The 27,389-nt window shown below is 45.1% G+C and overlaps 9 protein-coding genes and 1 non-coding gene across 10 annotated transcripts; 6 read left to right on the plus strand and 4 right to left on the minus strand. All coding sequences in view use genetic code 12, as the record gives it.

Annotated features, from left to right (window-relative positions):
• Positions 1–1,635: 1,635 nt before the first annotated feature.
• Positions 1,636–8,121, minus strand: CXQ87_002129 (uncharacterized protein; the record flags this gene model as incomplete). Its single annotated transcript, XM_025480647.1, has 5 exons — positions 1,636–2,139; positions 2,163–2,283; positions 4,436–5,382; positions 6,392–8,005; positions 8,032–8,121. The coding sequence occupies 5 exons, from the start codon at positions 8,119–8,121 to the stop codon at positions 1,636–1,638; spliced, it is 3,276 nt and encodes a 1,091-aa protein (XP_025334947.1).
• A 2,876-nt stretch (positions 8,122–10,997) lies between these two features.
• Positions 10,998–11,081, plus strand: CXQ87_002130. Its single transcript has one exon. It is a non-coding gene; the product is annotated as a tRNA-Tyr (tRNA).
• Positions 11,082–11,160: 79 nt separating this feature from the next.
• CXQ87_002131 (uncharacterized protein) lies at positions 11,161–11,652 on the plus strand (the record flags this gene model as incomplete). Its single annotated transcript, XM_025480648.1, has 1 exon — positions 11,161–11,652. One exon carries the CDS (start codon positions 11,161–11,163, stop codon positions 11,650–11,652), a length of 492 nt encoding a protein of 163 aa, XP_025334948.1.
• A 465-nt stretch (positions 11,653–12,117) lies between these two features.
• CXQ87_002132 (ribulose-phosphate 3-epimerase) lies at positions 12,118–12,810 on the minus strand (the record flags this gene model as incomplete). The annotated part of the gene is made up of 1 exon (XM_025480649.1): positions 12,118–12,810. The coding sequence occupies one exon, from the start codon at positions 12,808–12,810 to the stop codon at positions 12,118–12,120; it is 693 nt and encodes a 230-aa protein (XP_025334949.1).
• Positions 12,811–16,774: 3,964 nt separating this feature from the next.
• Positions 16,775–18,400, plus strand: CXQ87_002133 (uncharacterized protein; the record flags this gene model as incomplete). The annotated part of the gene is made up of 1 exon (XM_025480650.1): positions 16,775–18,400. The coding sequence occupies one exon, from the start codon at positions 16,775–16,777 to the stop codon at positions 18,398–18,400; it is 1,626 nt and encodes a 541-aa protein (XP_025334950.1).
• Positions 18,401–18,953: 553 nt separating this feature from the next.
• On the plus strand, positions 18,954–19,457 carry CXQ87_002134 (uncharacterized protein; the record flags this gene model as incomplete). Its single annotated transcript, XM_025480651.1, has 1 exon — positions 18,954–19,457. One exon carries the CDS (start codon positions 18,954–18,956, stop codon positions 19,455–19,457), a length of 504 nt encoding a protein of 167 aa, XP_025334951.1.
• A 20-nt stretch (positions 19,458–19,477) lies between these two features.
• On the minus strand, positions 19,478–20,590 carry CXQ87_002135 (tRNA-specific adenosine deaminase; the record flags this gene model as incomplete). Its single annotated transcript, XM_025480652.1, has 1 exon — positions 19,478–20,590. One exon carries the CDS (start codon positions 20,588–20,590, stop codon positions 19,478–19,480), a length of 1,113 nt encoding a protein of 370 aa, XP_025334952.1.
• A 606-nt stretch (positions 20,591–21,196) lies between these two features.
• Positions 21,197–21,652, minus strand: CXQ87_002136 (uncharacterized protein; the record flags this gene model as incomplete). Its single annotated transcript, XM_025480653.1, has 1 exon — positions 21,197–21,652. One exon carries the CDS (start codon positions 21,650–21,652, stop codon positions 21,197–21,199), a length of 456 nt encoding a protein of 151 aa, XP_025334953.1.
• Positions 21,653–23,706: 2,054 nt separating this feature from the next.
• On the plus strand, positions 23,707–25,725 carry CXQ87_002137 (uncharacterized protein; the record flags this gene model as incomplete). The annotated part of the gene is made up of 1 exon (XM_025480654.1): positions 23,707–25,725. The coding sequence occupies one exon, from the start codon at positions 23,707–23,709 to the stop codon at positions 25,723–25,725; it is 2,019 nt and encodes a 672-aa protein (XP_025334954.1).
• A 1,210-nt stretch (positions 25,726–26,935) lies between these two features.
• CXQ87_002138 (uncharacterized protein) lies at positions 26,936–27,340 on the plus strand (the record flags this gene model as incomplete). The annotated part of the gene is made up of 1 exon (XM_025480655.1): positions 26,936–27,340. One exon carries the CDS (start codon positions 26,936–26,938, stop codon positions 27,338–27,340), a length of 405 nt encoding a protein of 134 aa, XP_025334955.1.
• Between the last annotated feature and the right edge of the window lie 49 nt (positions 27,341–27,389).

Here is a 27,389-nt window from a genome sequence, read left to right on the forward strand (position 1 = left end):
ACCCAAGGCACGATGGCGTGTGCCGCTTTCATTTAACAATCACGAGCCCCAGAACTAGATTACATTACCTGGTGCAAAAGATCATTTTAAAAACCCATTTTCAAAACGAATGGCAGTCAGCCAACACTTGAAGACTACTTGCAATAGCTGAATCCGATCTGTCAATACAGTTCTTACTACGTTTGCAATGTCAGCGTCATGCCAGATATGGAGGTTAGATCGAAGAAAGCCAAATAAATGAGCAGCTGGTAATTTGTTACTCCAAAAGTGTAGAACCAAAGTAAATCTACCTTATGGGTGGGTTTGGAAAGAGGTAGGTTGACATTGTATGGATCTTCTGCGAGAAAGCTGTTAACTTATACCTGACCAACAAGGACCCGTCAGCTCCTAAAGATGCCAAAAAAATCAGACAGAATGTAACATAATTGGGCTCTTTGAATTTTGATGGCACGAGAGGTCATGAGGACACTGCTCCACAAACCTTCTGTGCATCAAAAAAGTCATTTAGGAAATTCATTGAAAAATACTAACCTGCTGTAACCTAAAGTAATCGAAAGCTCTATTGAGATTGAATTTGGATGACTGTGAAAATCAGCTGTGGGAACTTCTCAGGATCGATGAGCACACCTCTCACATCTTCGACATCGAAAACCCTTACGAAGGTAGCTCCTCAATTTCTTTTCACTTTTAATTTTTTCGTCCAAACCTTCCGTGAACCCAAGCATAACTGCCGTTTGTCCATACTCAATAGGCAGAAGAGATGCCCTCTTTTTAGATATCTCGTTATATTTGCTAGCAAGCATAAAAGACGATACGGCTCTCAAGAGAAGGTGACTTGCGGCAAAAAGGAGATCATACTTGTGCACCTCGGAATTCACCCTGCTGTCAAGAAAAAGGACAAAGGGAAAAACTATTAAGTATAACTGTAGGGTAGCATCAATTGCGAAGCCTGAGACATACTCTGGTTTGTTAAAAAACTGAGCAAAGGTAGCTCTATGATTGGCACAAATTAAATAAAATATAACCACATTAGTGACGATGAATTCAGCGAAATTGGCACTCACAGGCCCACGAGTCCAAGACACGAGAAGAAGATAGTTTAGCAGCAATAGATAGATAATCTTTTGGCAAATACAAGATAACACTAATTGTCTTTGATCAATCTGGTAATTTTGTAGACCAAGGCGGTAGAGGAGCAATTCATCCAGCTCGAGTAACTCAAAGGTAGGGTCTCTAAAAAGATGCTTCAATCCGTCTAGCAACTCTCCCAAAAGACCTGACAGTTTGAAAATGAGGAAATAGACAATCCAATTGAAAGGCGGTTCCAACCACATAACTTTGAAGAAGAGAATGAATATGAGGAATCTTATATATATTGCATTAATGCAAGCTCATGCCCGTGCAATGATCAGACCTTGTGAATTTTGCTCGCAAAAGATTCTCTCGTGTTTAACAAGATAGCACCGAATGGGTAATGAATTGTTAGAGAACTTTCGTTGAAAACAATCCTGGAAATCATGAACTTTCGTTAAAATGTATCCTGGTGATCATTAGAGAACATCCGTAAATATATATCCTGGGTCTCCTACAGGGCAGAATCATACAGAGTTTATTTTCATACGTTATTAAGACGCTCTAAAGCAAAGCAATAGCGGCAATGGCAACGAGACCACCAGCACCAAAGTATGGAGCAGAGGCACCGTTTCCTGTAGAGTCGGAGTTGGAGCCGGATCCCGAGTTACCGGACCCTGAGGAGGAGCCAGAGGTGGCAGCAGAACCAGATTTGGTGCCTGAGCCTGAGCCAGAAGCAGAACCTGAGCCAGAAGCAGAACCTGAGCCAGAACCACCAGAACCACCAGAAGTACGAGAGGCCGAGCCGGAGCCGGAACCGGAGGCAGAACCAGAACCAGAACCAGATCCACCGGAACCTCCCAGACCGCTAGCAGTGGCGGAGCCAGCAGAGCCGCTCTCGGCCTCAGTGACACCGTAAGTGTCCGACTCGGAGCCCAAGCCCAAGGTGGAAAAGTCGGCCAAAGAGGAGCCACCTGCGTACGATTGCATAATATCAGAGTTGCCCAAGATGCTCAGGACAGCAGCCAAAGCGGACGAGGCCGCGGTGCCCGTGGGATGGAGAAGCTGCTGTCGGACCACTCGTTCATGACAGACTTGTAAATGGCATCGCTGTTTTGCGTAAGGAATTCGAGGTCGCTGTTGTCGGAGCCACCGGAGAAGGTGCTTAGCTGGGCCATGATGGAGGAGTACTCGTCGTCGTAGTTGGCTCTCCTGTGAGGGGCGGCGGCAAGCGCTGGAGCGGCGAGGAACAAAGCAAGCATTTTTCCAGATGGCTGGAGAAACCCGGCGGACGCCTCTCCTTTTATACCCATTCAGCCGCCTTGGAGGCTTTTTCGCAGCCGGTGGGGCCCGTATGTGTGTTCCTGCGTAAACTTGACGGGGAACGGCAGCAACGCCCCTGTTATTGTGAAAGTGTCAAAGTTGCTTGCGGAGACCAAGCGGGATATTTTTCTTTTTCGGATATTTTTCTTTTCAGAAGCATGAAAAAGTTGTTTGTCTTGCGACGGAGAAAAGGGTGGTTTCGGCGTTTTGACACGCTGCAAGGAAGAATGCAAAGACGCTTAAGGTGCGACGCTCACGCCGTTCCTGAATATTCCCATTGAAAACGAGGATCCTTCAGCCCGCCATTGTGAGGCGTGCGATTGGAAAACAATTTAAAGTTGCCTTTTGAAACGGAAGTGAATTGGATTCTGGTGAATTGGATATTTTTGAATTGGGAATCATCGAGAAATAGCTTGTTCAGTTGAATTGGTCCCGTCCATTGAATGCCGCGAGAAAGTGTCACAGACCCAATCGAGCCCTGTTCTTTGTCGTCCTATTCGCCAATCGAGCCATCTCGTAAATTCAGAGCTCTAGCCCTGCCCTGGCAGGTCTATTTAAGTAGCGTGTTTTTCTCCTTTTCATAATTTCACACTTCTATTCTTTCCCACTCAAGCCACCTCAAGCCGTCCGATCGCCACGATCCTGAGGAAGCGAAAGGCTTAAGCGGGCAGGGCTGAAGGTCCCGGGTGATTGGACAGTACGGATCCGGACGGGTTTTGGCTGGATTGGGCACGTGGGAGGGGCTTCTCCCCGTCCAGCAGAGAAACCCTCAATCGAGTTGGATTTGGATTTTTTATTTTGATTTGATGCGGATGGATGAATGGCAATTGAGTGGAAAATTATGAGCGTCAAAGGTCACCGGTGAGAATGCAATTGGAAATGGAAAATCGCACGGAATCCGTGCAAAAGCCGAACATCTAGCGTTCTCGGGCGGCTTTTCAGTCCCACCTGTCTCCATTGTTCCGTCTTCGAAATGTGTCATCTGCCGATTGCGGGGCTGGTGGACATTGGGAACGAAAATTGTAAACAGATAGAGTGGCCGGTATTTAGATCAGAATTGCTGGGCAACGGTGCATTGGAGGTGGTAGCTTTCGGACAAACAACACTCAATTGCAGGCATGTTTGCTTCAGGATCTAGGGGTTTGCTTCTTTGGGGAATGAAACAACCAGATACAGTTGGCCTGCTATATTCTAACCCTTTGTGGGTGGAAGAAGTATATAGAGCCCAGCGGGATTTCGATGAACTGAAACGGACAGTTGTTGATGCAAATGCTTCAATCGATAAGAATCGTTTCGCTCTTTTTACATGGCTTCTGAATTGAAATTTGAGAAGACTAAATGATACAAGTTTTGAGCATATTAGATTCTGTTTTGTTGTTAGTCAATTCTGTATGAGCTGTCGAAAAAGACATTGGAAGTGTTTGGCATGAGTAATGTTTGAGGTTTTAGAGATCTAGGTGGTTTTCAATAAGAATTTTCCAATATTTGGAAGCATTGTTCGGATGATTGACATAAGCATTTCAGATGTTAAAGACGTTGTCGTACTAGATATAGCAGTGCAGCTATTTGAGCTTTTAAAGTCAAGAAGAGTGCTTGCATGCTTATTGGGTCATTCCATTATGAAGAACATAACGAGGTAGACTATGTCATATGTGTCATTCTGACCGACAAAGCGGCTTTTCTTTTTGATAGAAAGTAGTGTCCGTAAAAGGCTTGAAGACCTCTAAAAGGTGCTAGACCTTTTATTTTTCTAGCGAAATGTATTAGTCTATATGTAGCAGTTTCTCGCAAAAGCACCCGTTCTCTACTTGTGCAACAAAGAGGACTTGTTGATGAGGCATGGCAATCACCGTCAGAGATTCGAAACAGCAAGAAGTCACATACAGCAGGTGGAAGTCACGGAACTCACTCTGGATAAGCGGAAGCGTAAGGTTGAAAAAAGTATGCGGGTAGGGCCAATTGCAGCAAAACACCAGCCCCGAATGCTACACACTGACAAGCATCACTTTCAGAGTACATCCTAAGTGTGAAGCATAAAAACCCAGATGCGCTTGCGAGGCCCAAAAGAGCATATTGTGACCAGTGTTCAGCCCTTAGTCTTGCAGAAAGAATAAGGCCACTTCTGCACAGCGTTATAGCGAAGCCTGCCAAGAAGAGCGACACAAGGGGTGCACTGGACTGATAGTAGTATCCTCCTGTAAGTGGCTTGAACATTAAACCACAGAAACAGGCTGCGTTACCGGCAAGGCCAACGGGAGGAAGGAGACTCCACAAACGAGAGGGCTCAAACTTTCTCAACAATTTTTTAAGGTACCTGATTTCTGGCTCATAACGTACTTCATCAGACTTAAGGAGTTTTGTTAGAAGTTGGTTGCAACAATGGTGAGCTCTGGTGTTTCTCTTCAAGACCCTTGAAGTCTCATGATCCGGTAAGTTGCGAATAACCTCGTCAAGGTCCGGAATATGGACATTGGTCTTTGGGTCCACACCCCAATGTTCAGCCCAACGTGTCTCTCGCAACTGCTTCTTTGATCTCCATATCAAATAAAATTTGACAGGATCGTCGTATTGAAGCACCTCGTCCACAGACCGAGATATGTTGATCAGGGCAGTAATTCTTGTGTCAAGAATGTCTCGGTAGAACTGAGAACGTAAGAAAATCCGACCGGGAAGTTCGCCACCAAGAAACCACCCCCACCGTAAGTCTGCATCCATGTCTCGCAAGTAATGAAGTTCTCTGACTTCCATGTCAGTCATGTTGTCCCCGTTCTCTTCAAGCCTTTTGATGCGGTAGTACAAATAATCCCAAACGGGATCATCGCTGCGGAGAATAAGCAGATAGATCTCCTCATCGTAAGGCAGCTCGGGATTATTGATCGCAAAGTCGTATTCATTTGGATTACTCTTCTCAATACTCCATTCTTGGGTTGAGAGGGAGTTATTCGCCGTAGGCGCCCGAGAAAATGTACCATTGTTACCCCCAGTTGGCTTGACATCGACAGTTTGGAGTGCAACATTCCTATGTCTAGTCAATTTGGCTCCGTCCCTGCCACGAGCTGACAGCAGTGATGCTCCTTCTTCCGAAAGATCCCCTGAACATCCTCGCAATCTAATGGATTGAACATAATCAGATGAGAAACTGTCAGTCTCAAGTCTTCAAGTCCGGATTTTGGCAGCTGGCTCATTCGAATCTTTGTGTGCTTCACAAACAAAAGCGCTTGCAATACTCAACAATCAGAAGCTGAAACTCGATTTAAAACTCCTTATCGTCGAAAATTGCCTTTGTGCCTATGGTAGGAAATATCGAGCACTGAATGACCGTCAGTACTAAATGGGGAAAGTTCGACATGTCCTCTTGCGTGCAATGTAGATAATAAAGCGAAAACGCCAATGAAGTGATGCTCTGAAAATTGCTTTCATCACGTTTGCTACCCTTTCCTGAATTTTTATTGCTGATTTCTCTTTACCAGAGTAAAAGACCGTATCTCTGTAGAAACAACCTCCAATAAGATCTTATTATTCTCACACTTGGCTTCTAAATAAGCGTGTATGTTTAAACCCCTTCCAGGAGGAAGCTGGCCAAAAAGCCTCCCTTTGTATCATCGAACTCATGTTGATCGATGTCTAATCTTCAGATATAGTACGTAATATTGAGAAATATACCTTCAGAGTTCGTTCATCTTCAAGGTTATCACTTCTGTTTTTGTCGCTTATCAGTTTGCGTATTTTAGACCACTCGCTCAATGTATTACATTGTAATGGAGTTTAGGACCTGATATGAGTTCAATCGAAACACAATAAAGAGTTCCAACTTGGGGAGCCATCTAATCAATGAAGCTGAAAGTTCCAAGACTCTCTTTTTTTTTTTTTTTTTTTTTTTTTTTTTTTTTTTTTTTATTTGAACAAGTATTGATATTATGTAAGAACTGAAATGAGCTCGCTCGCGAGCATTAGGGAGACTTGCTTGCGTGCTCAGCTGTGAAACTTTATCTTAAACCTTTTCAATAGTGCTATTCTCAAGACGGTTAGACTCAACCATGTCTCTAACTACGTCCTCACCAAGTTTACCCATCATTTCATCAACATCGAAGATATCAGCGTTAGTCAGCTTGAACTTTCTAGCTGGAACTCCTTTTTCGAACAAATAGTCCAACTCTGCAAAAGTTCTGTTTTTGGTTTCTGGCATGTCCAAGTAACACCAAACACAAGCCAAGAAGGCAAAACCAGCCCAGAAGAAACCAGTCTTTGCTCTCCAGTTCCAAGCTGTTGGGTTTAACATGTAGGGCATGATGATGGCAATAATAATACCAGCAATATTGTAACAATTTCTAGCCAAGATAACAGTCTTGGTTCTCAAGTTAGCCGATGGCATCTCCGTCACCAAACAATAAGTGATTGGACCAACACCGGAGTCATAAACGAAAGTGAAAACCAAAAGCAAAGAGCCAACACCCCATGAAGTAGCATCACTAGGGAAGCAGCCGAGGATACCAGTGGTGAGTAAGATAATGAACTGCAATATCATACCAGTGAAGAATAATTCGTAACGACCAAGCTTCTGCGATGAGAACCAGGCGACCAAAGTTCCGATGATACCCAAAACGTACTGAATAATCGAGAACGTGAAAGACATATTCGTGGATAAACCTGCTTGCAAGTAGAAGTAAGTGGAATATCCCATGAAAGCGGAACCAGTGATATTTTGCATCAACCATGTAATACACGAAATTCTTGTTCTTCTAATATTCTTTCTCCTGAAGCAGTCCCTGAAAGACACACCAGCACTGATGGCCTCTTCCTCTTTAATCGTCAACTTTATTTTGTCCACCATTGCTTGCGACATGACCAGCTTGTCTCGCAAGTGTTCATTTTCAGTCAACAATCTTTCGAGCGAATGCTTTGCCTCATTGTATCTACCCTTTTTCACCAACCACCAAGGCGATTCGGGAGCGAAGTATACACCAATGGCGATGGGAAGAGGCCAGACCCACTGAAGGCCGAATGGGATTTTCCAGGAATCAGGAATATTAGAGTCGACAAGGCCTCTCAACACAGCAGAAGAGATCAACTGGCCAATGACCCAACAGACATTGACATAGGTCGTCAAGTACAAACGCAAGACAGTTGGACAAACCTCAGAAGCATAAGACAAAGTCATGGTCTGGAATGCACCCCATGGGAAACCAAGCAAAAGTTCACCGATAAGCAACATAGTAATATTTTGAGCGAAGAAAACGATAAAGATCAAACCAGTCACCAAAAGCAAAGACCAGATCAAAGTCTTTCTGTATCCCCATCTTTCAGAAACAATACCTGCGATGAACAAACCAAAGACTTGACCACAGTTGACAGCCATACTGAGACCAGTCTGCCACTGAGCAGGAATCTCCCATCTGTCACTCTCTGGATAGTATTCACCGAATGTTCTGACAAAATCGGGAAATGAATAAAACGAGTTGATAAGGTTGAGATCGTATCCCTCCATAATAATCGCGGAGGACAAAATCACAGACCACATAGCAGCCTTTGGGAAGGTCTTGATACCTTCCTTGAGAGACATACTTTTCTCCTTGCTATCATTCTCCTTAGCGTTGTTAGAGATATCCAAAAACTTGGCCATGTACTCTTGGCATAGACGTCCATAGACTCGGTTGATTCCCTCTCATCCTTGTCAGTGATCTGAGTCGTCAACTCAGGCTTCTTGACATCTTCAATGTGGTCAGTCATATTGAGTTAGATCAAATCTTGATAAAGATTGAAACAGCCAGAGGCGTCTTTGAATTTATACATCTTTAGCTGCTGCAATACCCATGACACAGGTAGAAAGCCGATGTGGGGCAACAAACGCCCCGCTAAGTGACCTGGAGCGCCAAGGCAGGGGCGACTATAGTGAGTCTGGGGTAGTCTATACGGCCAATGCTTTCTGACGCAAGAATACCGGAGAAATTCAACGCGGGCCCGCTTGAAGCCTTCACAAAGGACGGAAGAATGTAAGACAAAGCCAACAGCGGGCAAAACTTCAGGGCTTTCATTGTATGGTTGGACTCATTATGTTGAGTCAAGGTGTGTGTTATAAAATTGAATGCGATAGTCATCGAGGCTTGAGGCTTAGATTCTCGGAGAGTCTAAGGTTTACGAGCAGTGTGCGTGTGGCAATGACAGCCTCATAAAAATTGGCGAAAACACGGGGAAAGGGCCCAAGAACATAATATCGGAAACATTGGAAAGGCAATCTTTGAGATGTACCCGCCCGCGTTTCAAGCACAGAGAGATCCAATTATTACGGATTCTTGCGATTTCCCAATGCTTGGATCTTGGCGCGCCGTTCGGCCCGCGTCCCACTATCAACAGAAGCCAATTTGGAAATAATCGATGCCGGACTGCTGTCTCAGAGTGGGTTTTTCTTAATTTTACAAAATTCTTGCGAGATTTACGCAACTGATCACCCCACTCACTTCCATGATCCATTTGCAGCTTTTGAGAGCCGCAAAGTATGCAACCCTGCGATAAAATCTGCGGAAATTGATCCGGAGCGGTATCGGAGAAGTCAATGAGCGATTTCGTGAGATTGCTTGCCAAGTGCACTTCTCAACTCATCCCCACGCTAGTGAAATCTGAACAAAGGGAAATTTCTTCTCAATACGGCGCTAACACCTCTCTTCAATAGACTTCATGGAGGGTGCATGAAATGTGATAATGAAGGGGAGCTTTCGAATAGATCGTTCCTCGCCAAGACGGCATTTTCGTCCTGGGTTGAGATACCACTCAAGGCGTTCCACATCGCCTGAGAATATGCTCCGCCCAATTGCTTGAAAAACTGCGTAAATGAGGGATTTCGTCTGTGGGCCGAAGTTCTGAGCTTCCGAGACAGGAGCCGCTTATTTTTTCTATGTCTTCCTCGTCGAACAATTCTTGAATGGCGGCTGAAATCGGAAATTCGAGGGACAAGGGTCTTTCAACATGGGTGAAAAATGAAGAGATTTTTCTGGCCACCTTGTTGTGAACATCCATTGGTAGCGTAATATGATTTTTGAATTGATTGACAAGCATAAAGATCGAATTTAGACTTTCCGCCAAAATCGATTTGCTATATGATCCTGGCACGGCAAACACAAGCGAGTTGGCTATTTCGAGTAACTTGATGCACACTCCAGGCCCATTCGCCTCGGATGCCACAGCAGGAAGGTCCTTTGTTGACGCTAAGAAATCCCTGGCTATTTTTATGGGGGAAATCTTTTGCTAGGCAGTTGATTGATTGTTCCGACGTATATGTGAGTAGTCCGTTTTCAAATGTGATATGCCAGGCAATTGCTTGGATCCAAGAACGGAAAAGGTAAATGTTGAGCTTTTGCGAATCAGACGCCTTCGTTGATTGGTCGATCGAGCTGTGATTGGACTTCAAGAATACACTTGGTTATTTGGGCATGGTCGTGGTTTTGGAGATAGTCTCTGAATGCCTTGATTTTTTGGTTGACGCCTTTCATGGGAATTCAAAAAAGTGCTTATGAGGAACGGAACAGACCTCAATAATCTCAATAAACCCAACCAATAGACTCGAATAATCCTCGTTTTCGAGCAGGGGTAATGCAATCGTTGGATTAAGGATAACAGGCATCGCTTCCTCGAATGAAACAAACCGCCAGTGACAAGCAAGGTATAATAGATTTTTTGACAACGATGTTTTTCTGCCGCCGACTTGGTTTGGTGGGTGGTTTGGTCGTGAAAACCCAAAAGTTGTGACACCGGTATGGCTTCCCTCAAATGTATGATCGCCTGGCTAGTTCTGCCCTTGCGATTCGTGTAATGAGCGTAGAAGAAGAACGATGAAAGAAGAGTCTCGACGCTTGGATTACTTAAACAAGTACCTAGCCCGTTTGGCCTCATCAGCGTACTCTGTGTCCAGACAGCTGAAAGCATCATTGACGAGTCTGTCTTTAACCGAAACTTAGGTCATTTGAGTGGCTGTAGCAGCACAGACGGAGCACGCTAGACTGTAGTAAAAGACGTTTCTTTCTGTCAATCTGATCGAGCGTATGGATTCACTCATCAGATTGGAGTTTGTGATTTTCGAGATGATCTCTGCTACCGAGAGCACCGGCCAGTAGCCATAAAACCACTGTTAGACCTGAAGATACGCAATTAATCTAGAGATATTCTGGCCATATAATGGTCCATTATCTCAGTGTAAGACTCCTCCATAGGAATCGGTCTCGGAGTGTTCAAATCCTTTGTGCCTCCAGGCTGTGGGGTATTTGATATCTAAATGGTAAATCTCTTCGTATAGCGTGTCATCTTTATGCAAGGACAATGCTAATCTTCTCTGTATTGTTAAGATTGACAGATCAGTATCGCGAACGATAGTACCTTTTTTTTTTATCGATCCTTTAAGAGGGCGCCAGAAAAAAATAACTTCTTTCCAACAAAACCTATATAGTTATAAGCGTACAAGTTTCTTTATCGATTAAGAGGACGCCAGGCTCCACAATTGAGCTTCAAATACTCAAAAAAATGGTATAAACCCCAGAAAAGCCACCATTTCCACTTTTGTGCCGCACACTACCATAAACGAATATAACACACCCACAGCCTTTCCCTTCGAAATCCTCTCGGTGGCCAAGCTGGCTAAGGCGCGAGACTGTAATGTGATTGTAATCTTGAGATCGGGTGTTCGACTCACCCCCGGGAGATTTTTTTTTCCTGCGCAGGACATTTTTGCACCCATCGCATCGCATCTCTATCTGATTTCTTCAAGATAACCAACCACCCATGCCTTCTAGAAACCTGGTCAACAAACCAAAAAACAAAATCCACAGGGCCCACCACGCCCAGCAGCTCGGTAAGAAAAGAGCTGCACGTGCCGCCAGTATCCTTCCAACCAGATCTTCTCATGGCAGATTCAACACAGAAACCGTCCCCAGACCTTCTGACTCCAAGGCTGTAGCCTTGTACAACGGCAGCATGCCCCTTCCTTCTGGCGGTGTCACAACCAACACGCTCAGTAACAAAAGAGCCAGAAAGATCGAGAGAAACAGCAGATACATTGCTAAGAGAAACGAGCAGTTGAACATTGATCTTGAGGCCAAGAGAGAGATGGATATTGACATGGACGGAGTCAAAAAGAACAAGCACGAGAAGGAGCCAACCCAGTTGGACAAGGTCAAGCAGGCCCTCTGGGCGGTTGTTGAGGATACCGATGCTGTGGGTATGAACTTGAATGTGAGTGGTGAGGGCACCACCATTGGTGTTCAGGCTTTCTGAGTGGCATAGGCGTTTGAGTTTGACGTTTGGTTTTACGCAACGGGCCGGGGGCCCTGCTGTATAGGCAATGCATAGAATACGGAGATTGTTGTAGGTTTCACGGGGTAGATGGTTTACTATTTAGCCGATGATTTCAATACATGGATATTGATGATTTCATGATACCATGGATACCAATGAATTGCTGAATAAGCGTAGCTAGTTTTGGAACACTGTCGTTACTGGTCTCAAGTCATACTCAGGTGTTCTTACTCGTAGGATTATTTGAAGGCTGATCTCTTGATCCCTTGCTGAGGAATTCAATGCAATATTTACGATACTATGATCCTCTTACAAGGTAAATCCTGATCACCTTCTACGCCCTCTACTACGGGACACACTCCTCCGCCTCCGCTGTTTCATGCCATTGCAGGGATCCTCCCTAACCTATACCTCTACTTTTCCCTGAAATACCCACATAGGGCATCACGAGTACACGCCCCTCGCCTTCAAGCTCTTGTTCACCGTCTCCCTCATAAAGTCAATAAGCTCCACTGGATCCGGAGCCGTGAAGCACGACGTACCAGCTACAATGACATTGGCACCAGCCTCGGCAGCAGGCACCACGGTCTCTCTGCCCAAACCACCGTCAACCTGAATGTTCAATTGAGGGAACTTCTCTCTCAAGGCGTCTACCTTGGCCATCATGTTGGGCATGAACTTCTGACCACCGAAACCAGGCTCGACCGTCATGACCAACGCCATGTGCAACTCGTCGCCAAGCTCATACAAAACATCAACCTCCGTGCCCGGTTTCACCGCACAGGCGGGTTTCATGCCGTGTTCCTTGATTAACTTGATAAGGCCCTTGGGGTCCTTGGTAGACTCGTAGTGGAAAGTGTACTGGTCCCCGCCAGCCTTGGCAATCTCCGGCACCCATTTCTCCGGCTCGGAAACCATCATGTGGCAGTCGAAAAACGTCTTTTCGGCCTTTCTGGGGAACTCCTTCCTCAAAGAACTCACAATCGGAGGACCCAAGGAAATGTTGGGCACAAAGTGGCCGTCCATGACGTCGATGTGGAGCCAGTCGGCGCCAGAGTCGTACATTTTGTGGCAATTGCACCCCAAGTTGGCGAAATCGGACGCAAGGATCGAGGGGGCGATGATAGCTTTGACCATTTTGTAGTGGGAAGTCAAGGTGATCTCGGATAAGATATAGCAAGTATCGTGGTGCACGGGTGCAGAGGTGTCGAGGCGAGGCGGAACCGGGCAATTTGCGAAGGCAGGGTTGGGTTGATTTTGGGCACGGTGGGGGTGGGCTTTTTGAAAGTTGGATTTTTGGAATTTTCGGGGTGACATTATGAGGGTGAGAAGTTTTCCCGGTGATTTTCGGCCATTTTTGGCGATTTTGATGGACCCTAGGTAATGGGTGCAAATAGTGCGGTTTGACTCCGAAGTACAGAAGGCCTTGGCGTCTTGGCTGGGTGATAACAGACCGCGGCTACGGCGGGCAGGGGTGATGAAAGGAATTTGGATTTTTGAAAATAAAGAGATTTGGTAGAAATTATGCGTCATTGTAGGGACTGCTTTCTTCAGCTTTTGAGGTCCACCGCCCGCTGAATGAGATGTGTAGATGTCATATCTAGCTACTGATCTGCCTTGATTCAACTTTCTTTTTCCTTTTTCTTATATTGTTTTTGCTGAAGAATGTCTGTAATGGAAGGCACATGTCGAGGGTGTTTTGCCGTTCGGACTTGACAATTGATGATCAAGTTGAAATCACTTATCTCAAAACGGCAAAACTTGCATCAAGGTGCACCATTTCGCCAAATGTTCCCGAAAGCCTTCTCCATTGAAATTACTTCGTGATATCTTGGGCAAATAAGTGAACATGAAAAATTCAGAGAAGGCCATTGACATCGATGAAATGGTGCTAAAGAGGGATGAGAGAATCACCCTCATAGGGTTTGAGGTCCTTTTAGGCTTTTTTTTGATCCTAAACAATGTTTATGGATTTATCCGAGCTCTCTGCCATTTTCCAAAGGAAAATACCTTCCTTATCGCAACAACAATCTTTCATCTAGTTGATGTATGTATACCTTTACATTGATTTGAGCTAAGCTAACAACCAGATTTCTCCGATTCTATTTGTGCTGTTTTTAGCTATCTCTCGAAGACGCAAATATACGAAAGCGCTGTTGATTCTTGGTGTCTGTCAATTAGTACATTGGGTATTACTTGCTCTCGAGCTAGACGCAGTCAACGACGCCCAAATGTATGACAGAGTAAAGTTGCATCTTGATTTTTGCCAGTGTGATGTCATGTTGTTCTTCCTTTATCCAATTCTCCTTGGTTTCTTTTCAAGAATTACAAGACAACGGATGATGAAGAAGGTGATTGCGCAAGAGACACTGGCGGAGAAGGTAGCCTAGAAGACCCTTGAGACCTTTTAAAATGACGGTATTCTCATAAACGTTAGCCTTTTGAATCGAATTTGACCAGATAAGACATTTCTTGAGAGGAAGCGGCAAAGATATCATTGCTTTTTTAAGGGGTTAAAAATTAGCGATGGGGTGTGTTTAGTATTGAGCTTGTTGGAATTTAATTGAAATGTGAAGTAGAAAAGTCATGGGAAGTAAGAATTAAGTCGTCAAAAGCGAGCCCATTAAAGTGCAGATTCTGTTGAGTAAGGGACAAAGCTGCAAATACCAAACCATTGAAAGCATTTTAAACGATCCGTCTCGACACAGTGACCATTATGTACTTGAAATTCAACCCCAAGCAAATCAGTGAAGAATTCAACTCATCTCAATTGGAAGTGAACATATCCGAAGATTGAGACAATTTGGATATCTGGATACTTCTCTTACTGTTATCATAATGAACAAAATGTAGTCTGTACTTGCCTCAGCTTTCTTCTCCATTTCTCTGATTCCTGATATGGAATGCTCTGCACAGCTCGCCTTCAGTAGATGCCTTTTTGGGTAGGTGAACAGGATCTATAGAATATATCCCCATAAGTCATGAGTTCTCGGGAAGGCAACTCTACAAAGAGTCTTAAAAGTGAAAATATTCAGCTCGCTTACTTTAAAGGAACAGTATCTCCTATCCGTTTGCTCACGATATTACACCATGGATATGAATCTAGTACAGAACGAAACTGAAATTGATAGAAGCATCGATGACACTCCAAATCACCATAACAATGAGGTTCAAAAGAAAGGCCCTACCACCCACAGATTAATGAAAGACGTCATGGAAAACGCTATGGCTTCTGAAGTTTTTTTGGTTATATATGTGGTTGCGTATCACACTGTCAAGTCAGTTTTGCTTCTGACTAACTTCCCAAAAGAAAGTAAGTTTCTCATGGTAACTTTCCTAATTCACCTAGTCGATGTATGTATACTGTTTACGAGGTCAAAACTCGAACTCTACTAACTCCAGATTTCACTGCAAGCATATACGATAAAACTTGTTGTCTCTCGTGGACGCAGCTGGGATTTATTCAAGGCACTGGTGATTGTCATTGTTGATGAGACTCTTCACTGTATCTTACATCTCATCGAGATAAAACCAGCCTATCACTATAACGATAGTACAGAGAGGGTTGAGATTGTTCTCGCTCTTTTTGCTTTTCGCTTAGCAGGCTTGGTATTCTTTGGGTCACATTTGCTTGCACTCAGATCGTTTCTTAAAGACAGGGAGGGGATCTTGTTCCCAAATTCCGATTATCGGCCGGAACCGTTTACTGAGGAGATAGCCTTGTCGACTCTTCAAAAGGCTCATATCCCGAGATGAGTGTATTAGTGAGGCAGGAGCTTGAACCTAGTATAAGCAAGTGCTGCCTTTCCGAAAAAAGCCCATTCATTTTAAGTTTGGTGTTTCTGTCACAAAAGAGGTTGATGCTCTTTTTTGCTTAGGTCCAATTGGTATATAGTCCGGACGTGAGGCCAAAATGTATCATAAATAGGTAGAATATCTTGTCAATGTGGGATGGGGATAAATGAGCTGAAGCATAACACATTGCTTCACATTGAACTTCACTTTCAGATATAACAGGTGATACGAGAGGTGGTTGGAAGTAAGCTCAATTCGAAAAACGTTCATGACATATCTGCAGCTTTTCTTCTGCAACTATGTTACCGTCTAGACGCATTTATGACCAGTAGACACCATTGTTTCCGAGTTCGTCTCGACGTAGTATGACTAAAGGCATCTTTGGATAACCCAGTTCTCTAAAACGTTTAAAGATAAGGACATAATGCTGTAAGCACGACAAATCTCGAATCCCTGTCATCTCCGAGTTAGACCCAAATTTCGTAAAAGACGTCGCACCTTGGTCTGGAACGTATCTACCGCCCATATAAGCGCCCTGCAAAGAAGCATGCAAAGCCCAAGAAGGCAGGTCCATTTTTCAAGACAAACTTTAAATGGAAGGCAAATTTAAGTGAAGGACAAAAGAAAAATGGCAGCCTTAGTCCAAGCTATCCGTCCACTAGCAATGGCCCATCGCACTTGGTCAAGCCTTGGTCCAAAACCTCAGACCCAAAAACGAAAACCCACCTTCTAGAAGCCTTATTTTCCTTTGTCTCCGCTTCCACCAAACCCCCACACTTTATCCACATTCTTCCCCTTCCAAGATCTCGGCAGCAAGAGCGGAATCAAAGGGTCTCCCCACTTACCTAAAATAGCACCTCCATCGCGATCTCCGTTATCCTTCAAAAGCTGCAAATTCAACCGAAGAACCCTGAGACCCTGGCTCTGCCAAGTTGCGTTTGCTGCATAAGAAATTTGACAATTTACCGGCACGGTCGTGCTATCAGCCGATTCCGTACAAGCGCTTATCTCTTATCTCAAAACCTTTTGCACCCATTGTTCCCCGCTGAAGATTCTAAAAGGAAGGAATCCAGCAAACTCAAAATACGAGAACCACGCCTTTGTGAATTTGTCTTGGAACGAAGAAACCTCACTTCTGCGCCGTTCTTGCATTTTTCCACTTTTTTGTGGTACCCTCCTCATCAAAGATTTACCCGCTAAGCGGACTGCCTGTTGTGGAACCTGGAGCCGGCGCGATAGAGGACCCCACAAAACACCTCCACCAATATATATAAACCCAAAGATGCATTTTTTTTTTTTGTAGAGCATGTCGGATTTGGAAAAAGACTCCGCCAGCAGGACCTCGATGGTCCCGGGCACAGTCCATCTTTTGGACATGGCCGGCACGTTGAATGTGCAAAAAGTGCAAGACGGAAATCAGAACATCATTTTGCAGCCACAACCTCTGTCTGATGTGAACGATCCGTTGCGCTGGTCGAAGCGGAAAAAGAACCTCCAGTTTATTCTTCTATGGGTTTGGTCGGTTTTCTTGGCTATCACCGTCAACTGGGGCGGGCCATACTGGGGTGAATGGCAGGAGGACTTTGGGGTCAGTGCAGCTAGGCTCAATGTCTGCCAGGCGCTCAATTTCTTGTTTTTGGGTGTTGGATGTGTGATTTTGCAGCCGACGGCCATGAAGGTCGGCAGAAGAGGTGTGTACTTGGTTTGTACGGTTTTGGCGGTTGTGGGTAATGCCATGGCCATTCATGCGGATTCGGTGAGTTACATCATGGGCCTGATGTCCATCTGTGGATTTGCTGCTGCTCCCACCAACTCGCTTGTGGAAATTACATCCACGGATATATTCTTTGTTCACGAAAGAGCGACAAAGCTTTCCTGGCTTGTTTTTGCCATTTACTTTGGCAGTTATATTGGTCCCGTTGTGGCGGCGTATTTGCCCAGCTGGCAGTGGGCGTTTCAGCTCCAGGTGATCATTCTCTGTGTGCTTTTTGTCGTGCAGTTGTTCCTCATGGAGGATACCTCTTTCAGAAGAGAAGACAGTGAGACTGAAAAGGAGATCCTCGACCAGATCAAAACCAGAGAAACGGGATTCAGTTCCGAGCCTGGCGCCGGAAAAGTCCACCATATCCTTAGCCAGGAGGAGGCTGGCTATCTGGACTCAGATCCCCAAAACACCAAAAGAACGTACATCAAGAGAATGCAGCTTTTGGAGCTCGAGTACAACGACAAACGGCCATTTTGGAAAATCCTCACCAAGCCAATTTACACCGCCTGCTTTCCGGCTGTTTTCTGGCTGGGTATCGTCTATGGTGCCCAGATGATGTGGCTCTCTTTGCTCACCACCACCCAGTCCGATCTTTACACCACCTACTACGATTTTTCCACCTCCACCACGGGTCTCACCAATTTGGCAGCTCTTGGCGGCAGTTTGATCGGAATGATATACGGCGGGCCGTTTGTGGACTGGCTCACGGTCAAGTTGGCTCACCGCAACAACGGTATTCTAGAACCCGAGTTCAGACTCTGGGCCATGATTGGTCCAACGCTCTTCAACGCAGGCGGCCTTTTGGCATATTGCATGGGGCCTTTGAACGGAGACGCTTGGGCTGTTTCTGTTATTGTGGGTCAAGGGTTCCTTGGTTTTGCTATGGCAGCAGCTGGACCCATTTGCTTGACGTATGCCATTGACTGTTATACCGAGGCGGCGTCGGAAGCGCTTGTATTTATTCTTTTCATCCGTAACATGATCGGATGTGGCTTCACGTTTGCAATCCAGCCGTGGCTCAACAGAACCGGTTTGGCTACCACCACCTGGTTGATGTTCATGCTTTCGGTGGTGATCAACGGGAGCTTCTTGGTGTTTATTGTATTTGGCAAGGCGATCCGCCGCAGGACAAAGAACCTTTACGAGAAGGTGTCTGCGATGGAGTAAATAGGAATGATTGGTTAATAATTGGCGAGAATGAGTAGGTGTACAAGGGGCGGCAGTGGACAGGAAAGGAGAGTTCCATAGAAAGTGAAAAGTCCAGCTTTTGAAGAGTTTTGAGGCTGGATCAGGGATTATGAGCTTTCATGGGTTGTTTAAGACCTTTTATGGTGGTAATTAGACAGAAATGAAGGCCAACAATCGACAAATCTGATAAAAAGTGACTTTCCAACAGACTTTTGATCATCTCCGCAAAAATGATGAAAGTAAACTTTTGAAATTCTGAGCGCCAAATCATTTTGCTTCCACGACCGGTGGTGATGTTGCCGATTTTGCAACCATTCGCAGCACAGCCCACATACCCAAATTGCCAAAACAGAAACCCAGCAAAACCGGCAGCAACCATCAGCCTTCATCCCATTTAGATCCACAAATGAATAAAAAAAACTCCAATGCTAGCTCTCCTCCTTATCTGACCCACTACATGTCGTCTGAAGACTCGCCTGCATCTGGCCGAGCGAGTAGCCAACAGAGCAGCTACACCTCCAACTTCACCACCATGTCTGAAAACGAAGGAGCATCGTATAAGGAGCAAATCTTGGAGTGTGCTCGCCGTAACAATGTGGAGCTTTTCACCACCATCAAGCAGGAGGTCGAGCCAGACCAATTGGCGCTGCTCCTCAACTCCACCACAGAAATGATCACCAACAACTCCCCCTTACACATCGCCACCCTGCTTGGCAACTGGGAGTTCATAGACGCGGTGTTGGACGTGGAAGGCGTGGAGATCGATCCGTTGAACCGAGACGGCGACACGCCGTTGCACCTAGCGGTGAAGTTTGCTGGAGACGAGCCAGAGTACGGATACTTCATCATCGACAACTTGGTGGACGCCGGGTCCGACGCCAAGATCGTCGACAGGCACGGCTTGAAGCCGGTGAATTACGTCAGGGACAACGAGAAGCTCCGGAGCCTTTTGGAGAGTGCCGAGTACGGCTCCATGGTTCCTGAGGTGCCCGAGGAGCCTCTGGACGACGAGGGTTCTGCTTCGGACAGCGATTAGACGGGTATATAGTGCATGCATTAGAGAGCAAAGTTGTCTGGTGTAGTTCTGGTCCAGCCGAGGAGGCTGTGGAGGTGGTTCTTGAGGTCTTTCTGAGGGTTGCTATCTTTGAGGGCACAATAGGATTCCGGCAGGTCTCCAGTTGGAAAATTTATCTCTTGGAGTAAGGGCCTTGCTTTTTGTATTAGCTTCTGGTTGCAGAGGATGCTGGCGCCGTGGGGTTTGGGTGGCTTGTTTTTGATGAAACCGCCGTTTTTGGCTCCGTTCAGTAAGGCCTGGCTGATTTCGAGCGGAGGACAAATAACAAGGCTCAATGGCGACGGAACAGCCTTTTCTGACTTGTGAAACGTGTATGGGTCCTCGGTGTATAGCAATGGCTGGAGAGATACGCCGTTTTTCGGGTCAATTCTGCCAAAACAGCGGTCAAAGTCGGCCTGCTGGAACTTGGCTTCGGGAAGAGCAAGAAAATCAAGGTATATGGGCTCCACAAACGCCGAGTTGATCGAATTGAGGACCCCAGTCTCCTGCCTAAGACAAAGCTTATCGGAGCACGATTTCGATAGCGTCACCTTGCTGTCGGCTCTGCCTGGTTTGGTTCGAACCACGCCCAAAACATCGAAGCTTTCACGGCCTCTGTGGAGTCCCAGTTGTTCGATTTTGGTCTTTTTTGATGGAGGTTCCTCCCAGGCTTCTCTACCCTGTGCCACATAGCTCATAGACGCGTCGCCACACGGCGGTTCGCTGACATATAGGCAAAGCTTGAGGTCTTTCCTCAATCGGAACATCTTCTCTCCCCTCTCCAACAAAAGCATATCCTTTCCCTGCCTCTCATTCAACACATCCTCAGTCACCACATAGTTCAACATTCGAAGACAGAGGATCTCGGCGTGCATGTCGTGGACCATCCAGCCCTTCGAATACCTTCTTGTGTCGTCTGGTAGTGCCTTTACCCCAGTGGCAACAGAGATCACCTCGATCTTATCGCCTTCTAGTGTTACTAGACCTGCTAGTACTGTCCATTCGGGAACGCCATTGGCACGAATGACTGGTTTTCCAGCTTTGGCGGGCGCCTCGTTGAAATGCTTTACTACTGTAGCGGCAATTCTGTTAGCAAGCAGTGCATTGTGGTTCATTCGGTGAAGAACCGTGTGGTTAGTATTCGCACCCAAATGTGGAGTTGATGCGATGGAGATGAGGTGGGGCAACAGCGAACTTTTGGTTTTGTTTAGAAGGGATGGTATTTGATTTCGGTTTATGAGATATTTAGTAGATTGAAGAGTGGAGTTTTGTTGGGTAAGATGTCAGTGGTGGTGGTGGTGGTGATGGTGGTGGTAGTATGGGTTCTCAGTGGCTAGTAAGGTACTGGGTGAGAGGCAATACCAACACTGGACCTTCAACGGTGAACCCCAATGCCTATAGATATGACATCTCAATCACCCAAAACTGAGTCTTTTGTCGTTAAGAGCTATATTGGAACCCCCTAGTCCTCTTCAGGTGGCATTATGGCTTTACCATAGCGCTACACTTGGAAAACTCAATCTTGGATCCCCAAAAATGAACGAAACACTCTTGATATCTCGAAAGCAAGACTTCACAGCACGGTCAAATCCCCCTATTCCGCTCAAATTGGCCTCCTTGGCCGCCTACACCCCCCTCATCATACCGTGTATTTCGTATGGTCCGTCCAAGGCCCGCCTTGCTTCCATCGTCATCCCCTCAACCTCCCGTCTATACCAGGCCTATCTCTTCTTCCTGAGCACGGCTCCCATGATGCCAAGCCCAACGGCCAAAACGCCACCGGCCACTCCGAGCCCAATGAGCCCGTCCTCCGTGACCCGCTCGTCAATCGCCTTCTTCAACGCCTGGAATTGCGTGTTCTCAGGCTCCTTCTCCAAAAGCGTCTCGGCGTACCTTCTGGCGTTCGAGTACTCCCCGATCTTCACGCTCCCTAATGCCAAGTAGTACAACGACTCTCTCCTCATACGTGGCACGTCTCTGTAGAGAACAGTCAAAATGTCAATTCCTTGTTTTTGTTTTCTCGAGCTGTCCGTTTTAAGGAGTCCCCAGGCATAGTTGAACTGAGACTCCGGGGTCTGTGGGTCTTCGGATTCGAGCTGGTTTTTCAAAATCTCCAACTGCTCAGGCGCTATCACCTGTTTAATTTCCTCGAGAGCGGAGTAGTCTTTGCCAAACATTTTCTTTTTTTTATGGTGTGTTTGTTTTGTTTGAAGAAAAGAAGTAGTAGTGGCGGTTCTCAGTTTCCCTGTACAATTGCACCGATCTGGGGAAGTACGCAGGGTTCAGGGTTAGGAGAAAACGTGAACTGGAATGTGGACCGGGATGATTTTGAAACGGTAAAATTAAATAAACTTTGAAGTGTGGCCAAGAAAAGTTGGAATTTTGAACTGGCACGGAAATGAAAATGTTCAATAAGTTTGAAATTACGATTGGTCAATGGGTCCATTGAGTCTGGAGATTGGGTAGTGGGTGGATGTAGAGATGTGACTTAACAAAAAGCAAGATATCAGAATTCACTCATTTGCCGAAATATTGAATAAAAACCAATTGGTTAATTCTTCAACGATTAATAATGATAGTCGGACTATCCTGGGTATTGATATAGATGGGGAATTGGCTGCAACAAAGAGAATGAGCTTTCAAAATCACGAGTCAAAACATTTGGTATCTGCAATATCACCCATAAATTGACGCTACAACGTCTAGAATCATTTCCACGAAATTCAGCCAAAAGTTAAACCCTCAATACTATTCAATACAGACGTTTCCTGATCTACTTCCTATCATCCCTTTCCATTGCATTTAACAAAACTCACAGTAGTCTGCTTCAGGATCCTACTTGTTGATTTCACTCTCAACAACTATTTTGAAGAATTCTTCACGGTCCTCCAATGCCTCAGAGTACTCTTTCTCAGCAGCGAAATTATAATGCACCAAATCATCATCCAACAAACCAATGGCGGCTTTTCCACCATCACCTTGAGCAAAAAGATTGTTGTATTTCAAGAAACACATTTCATCTTCGCTATACTTCTCTGAGTTGATTATGTCATCATTGCCATAGACCATGCTCGACCAAAGGAGAACGACAATCGCCTGAACACAAAGCAGCATTTGAAAAATCATCATAAGCAGGAAAGCTTAGCAAGGGCAGTGGGCTCTATATCGTAGAATTAACAGAACCAATCGTCCCTATATAGCCTTGCTAGAATCATGAGTTGTATACTAGTTTCAGGGCATTCACTTATCAAGTAGAACTCCAGGATATACCTATTTTTCGAGACATGCATATTTTTCTCTGACTGGGAATTCACTTATAGTAGAACTCTTTAGACACTTAATTATCATGTCACTTTAACTGGACCTCATAGACCCTAAGAAGCAAAATCACCAAAGTCCATCCATCCCGTTCGCCTAGTAATCAAATAAAAAATCCATCCGCTTGTTGCCCTTGTCGCAGGTATCTGAAATGCTATGACCAATGATGCCTCTAGACATATTGCAAATGGCAGGGTCGGCTTCAATAGGTTGAGTTGAAGCCATAAGAAGGCACTGGCATAAAAATTTGTCATCATTTGGGTCTTCAAAAAGTACTGACCGCCCTGAATAGACTTAATACGTACAAAAGGTCAGGCCACACTGAAAACCTCTTGCAACTGAGGTGTGAAAAATTTCCACGATTTTGCAAGTGGGCTCTACAAATCATTAAGCACTAAAGGAGACAATCAAAATTGTGACTTTCATGGCTACGGTGACGAATATACCACAATCAAGGACCTGAGAATCTTGCAACTGACTTTTCAAACCCTCCTGCCTGAGATTTTGGACGAAGTAGCTTTCCTGCGTTGTGAAAATTTATTTTTGACTGCAAATGATAATTAATATTTTTTTTTTTATCTTTGTGGCTCCAAGTGGGTGTTCTTCGGTAACTAGGCCCGTACACCAATAATATAGTTTATCAACTCTGACTTGATTCTCTTTCTTCCCATAAAAAAAAAGCCACTTTTTGAAAAATTACGCTTACCCTCTACATATTTTTATGTTAGTGCCCAACTGAAACTGCCGGTACAGTACAAGGATCATCTCCTCTTCCTATTTCAATGCGTGACGTGAAATACCAGTACGGCAACTGCAATTCGTCATGAAATTATTATTAAGTTATGCTCCTAACTATAAAAGGCATGATATCCCATGATTTTGATACAAGATTCTTGCTTTTCAAAACTGACAAATGCAATCGTTACGTTCTTTACTCAAGCCCCGTTCTGAAGATAAGGTTGAAAAGGTCAATCCCCAGGTGAAGTTGGACACCGTTTTTAGCTTCAAAAACTTGGGGTCAGACCATCAAAAGATGTTGGCAGAAATGGAAAGGATACTGGAGATCGAGGCATGCTCATTTCTGGTCAATTGCCTCAAGATAAACGGCGAATATCACCAAGTGAGTGAGCTTCAGCTTATCAGTTCAGATTTCAACAGCCCTGAACGAAAGGTACATATAGAAAATGCCCGCTTGGCTAATGGCGTCACCACATTCGGATCGGGCCCGGATCCTACTATTCCCAGGGTTCTATTTGAGGTTTGTCGGACATTTATCACTTACGATTGGTCCAGACATGAGTTGCCAATGCCAGCCCTAGCTACTTGTTTTTTCACAACCGGAATCAGAAAACAATACATTCCTGGTCCCAAATTCCCTATGTCTCATCGGCTCAGGGGATTTGGCTCCGAAATGAACATGGAATCAGTGAGTGCGATTGACGAAGATATGTCAATCAAGCTTCGGGCGGAATTTAGACCTGTTCCTCACTTTAGACAAGATTTGTGTCATCGTATAGTGCTACCGGGAATGCGTGTATCGGACTTTTTATCCTTGGACTTTCGAGCTACGGGATCGGTTGAGCTCGACGACAGCTTCGAGGAGCCGTTCATTATAACTGACATTCGAATCGAGTTACAGGAGTTCACGAGTACACATAATCATGAGGAGGTTTTCCAAGATGTCCGGACAAAAATGCTTCTCGAGGGTAAGCCGTTTGAGTCAATCATGCTTTCAAAAAGGCCGCTGAGAATTCTGGCAAAGATGTACTCGTGTGAATTGCCTATGGTAGGTCCGACTTTCTTCACAAATGATCTCACTAGAAGCTATGGCTTGAAAGCAACTTTCAAGCTCAGCCACGATAAAATTGGAAAAGTCACTTCCACGGCATTTGTCGAATTGAACATGGCTCAAGAAAAGTCTGAACGTATAAGAGACGAGGATTATGAGCTCTCTAGGTACTATGAAGACACCGACTTAAGTTGGGATTGGCCATTTACTGGGGTTCCATCAAGTAAGAGGGATACTCAACGTTTACTTGCATCATACAGTCAGACCTTGGCTTATTATAAGACACACTTGAAGCGTTATATGCTTCTGTCATACTCAAAGGGTAGAAATACGGGCATGCTTTTCATAGTGCGGCTTGACAGAGGTGCTCCGCTCATTCCGAACTCGGCTTTGGTGAGTTATGTTAAATCTTGCTTGAACTACTCGCTTTCTATTTGGAGGAATCAAGTTAAGGCCAGTGTAGTATCGACGGTTACGGAACTGCCCGTTCCTGGTGGTGATGCATCCAATTCAGGAAAGCCATTCGCATCCAACTGCTTGATGGTAGGCGGTCAAGTTGTGCAATCTCTCTCGACGTGCTGTTTGGCGCGATTTAAGAGAGTACCAAGGGATTGTGTTTTTGCGTTAGGCGGCTCGGATATTCCAGTTTCTCTTTGTATCTCAGTCATGGAGAGTCAAAGATTTTCTCAAGCCAAAGAGTGGACGTTGGCGACGATAGTGAAACCCGGAATGAAGCTATCGGAATTCATGGAAATAAGCTTCACTGTTGCTCAAAGTTATGACGAAGCGAGTCATGATATGCCGATAGACGATATGAAAATCCTGATAGAATGGATTGAGATGACGCTCCTGGAGGAAAAGCATTCTTTGGAGAAGGAGAAGACAATCTTGTTGAGCTACAAAAGTGAGAAGTTTCCCTTGATTCGGTGGGATGGTTTTAAGGAAAGTGTCGATGGCAGTCCAAATGCTCGGAGATTTCGGTTACCTCGAGAAATTATTGTCGGTGAAATTCCCCTTGATGTCAAATCTTCGCTCACCGAGGATGAGCCTCAAAGGTTAAGAAAGTTGATGTCTCGTGTATCCTTACGATCAGGAGGGCAGACTTTCTGCTACCAGTGGGAATACCGGCTCTATGTGGTTTGAAGGAAGAGGGGCAGGAGGCACCTATACGGGTAGAATTACATCAAGTTGCGTCAGATTTGAGACACATTTTAGGCTCGTTCAAAGTTTGCATTCGTTGAGTTATTGATTTTGAGGTAATTTGCTCGCCTTACCGCTTCGGTTAATTCACTAGGTGACTAGTGTTACCGAGACTTGCATATGTTGACGCGGGTCGCTTAGTTTCCTTTGTTCCGGGGATCTGTTGCATCGAGGCTTGGTTATATGCAGATACCAAAGTCAACAATCTGCCAAAAAGTGACCTCGTCAGTCAATTGCATAATCCGATTGAGCGCCGAAGGGCTAAGAACTAGCATAGAAAGTACATTTTACAAATTCGATTTAAAGTTCAAAAGGGGTTGGCAATGCCTCCCATGTAAGGGGTGCGGCTTCATGCATGAGGCTTCCTTCGCCACACCAGCCGAAGGGCTAGTTTCAGGTATACCTGATTGAGCTGAATTTAAAGCGTATTTGGTCTCCACATATAAATGGATTCTCAATTACAGTTCCCTATAGATGAACCATGAGATATAAGAATAAGGTGAACTTTAGCATAGGAGATCTTGCGCCAGTGATGCACTTCTAGCGAAACTCATCGAATATCTATTTCTGCCGATACGAATTTTAAGGATAACCCCGAGAACCAACCCAAAATAATATTTTTCACGAACATGTGAATGGACGGTTTGTTAACCGAATTCTCCTCAATTGAATGTCTCTCGTCTCCTACAACTTTGTATGAAGCATATTTTCAGTTCGTTCCACCAGCACTAATACTATTCTGATGATATTTAGTCAAAACATCCATTTAGGTTAATAGGCAGCGTTTTGCCACTTTTAGCCGCAATTGGCGGGTGGGGTGAAAAAGTATTATGTAACCTTCCCCGAACTCGGGTGAAACAAGCTACCCAAATCTGTCACCTCTCCACTTTTGGTACATGACTTTTTTGTTATATCCGTGGATTCCCATTTTCGGGCAACTACGGCTGCAAGGAGCTCGAAGTACTTATAGACCCGCTTTCCCCTGCTGTCATTTTTCGTTCATCATCACCCCAGAAGCAGGTTCTTCAGTCTGGTTGAAAAGCTATCAAAATCAGATTCAGCTTGCCTCAATCTTTCATATCGAGGACTTCTTGAAGAAGCTCAACAAATCTAGGGAATACAAAGCTACAATCGGCACAAACCAGACTCCGCAATGGAAGACAGAGTTGCGCAGTTGGAGCACGAATTTATGTCTCATTTAAACATGTTCCAGTCCTCGTACGATAAAATATTAGCCGATCACTTCAAAATTTTACTTTGCGAGAATCACTGCAAAGAATTGCACGATGCCACTGAGGACTCAGCCGCTCTTATTGCAAATATGCTTTCCATTTTGCTTTCCTTATTGACCATTCCCGTTGCCATATACTGGGCAGGAGGAAGACGAGGCAAGCCTGCCGTTTTCGGCTCTCTCACTATCGCCGCTGCCATTTGCAGCACGATATTCCAGGTAGAGGATGAGCTTATCAGTATGCGGACCTACATTGTTAGCAGTACATCAGAGGCGCTTTTACCATTCTTCATAGTGCTCTTTGCGACCACATTCAAGAACCCGTGAAGGTGTAACATCTGGTCGGTCTCCTAGTCGCTGTTGTGGCGTCAGGGGC

The sequence above is a fragment of the Candidozyma duobushaemuli genome (assembly GCF_002926085.2).
Source record: "Candidozyma duobushaemuli strain B09383 chromosome Unknown B_B09383, whole genome shotgun sequence".
NCBI lineage: Eukaryota > Fungi > Ascomycota > Pichiomycetes > Serinales > Metschnikowiaceae > Candidozyma > Candidozyma duobushaemuli.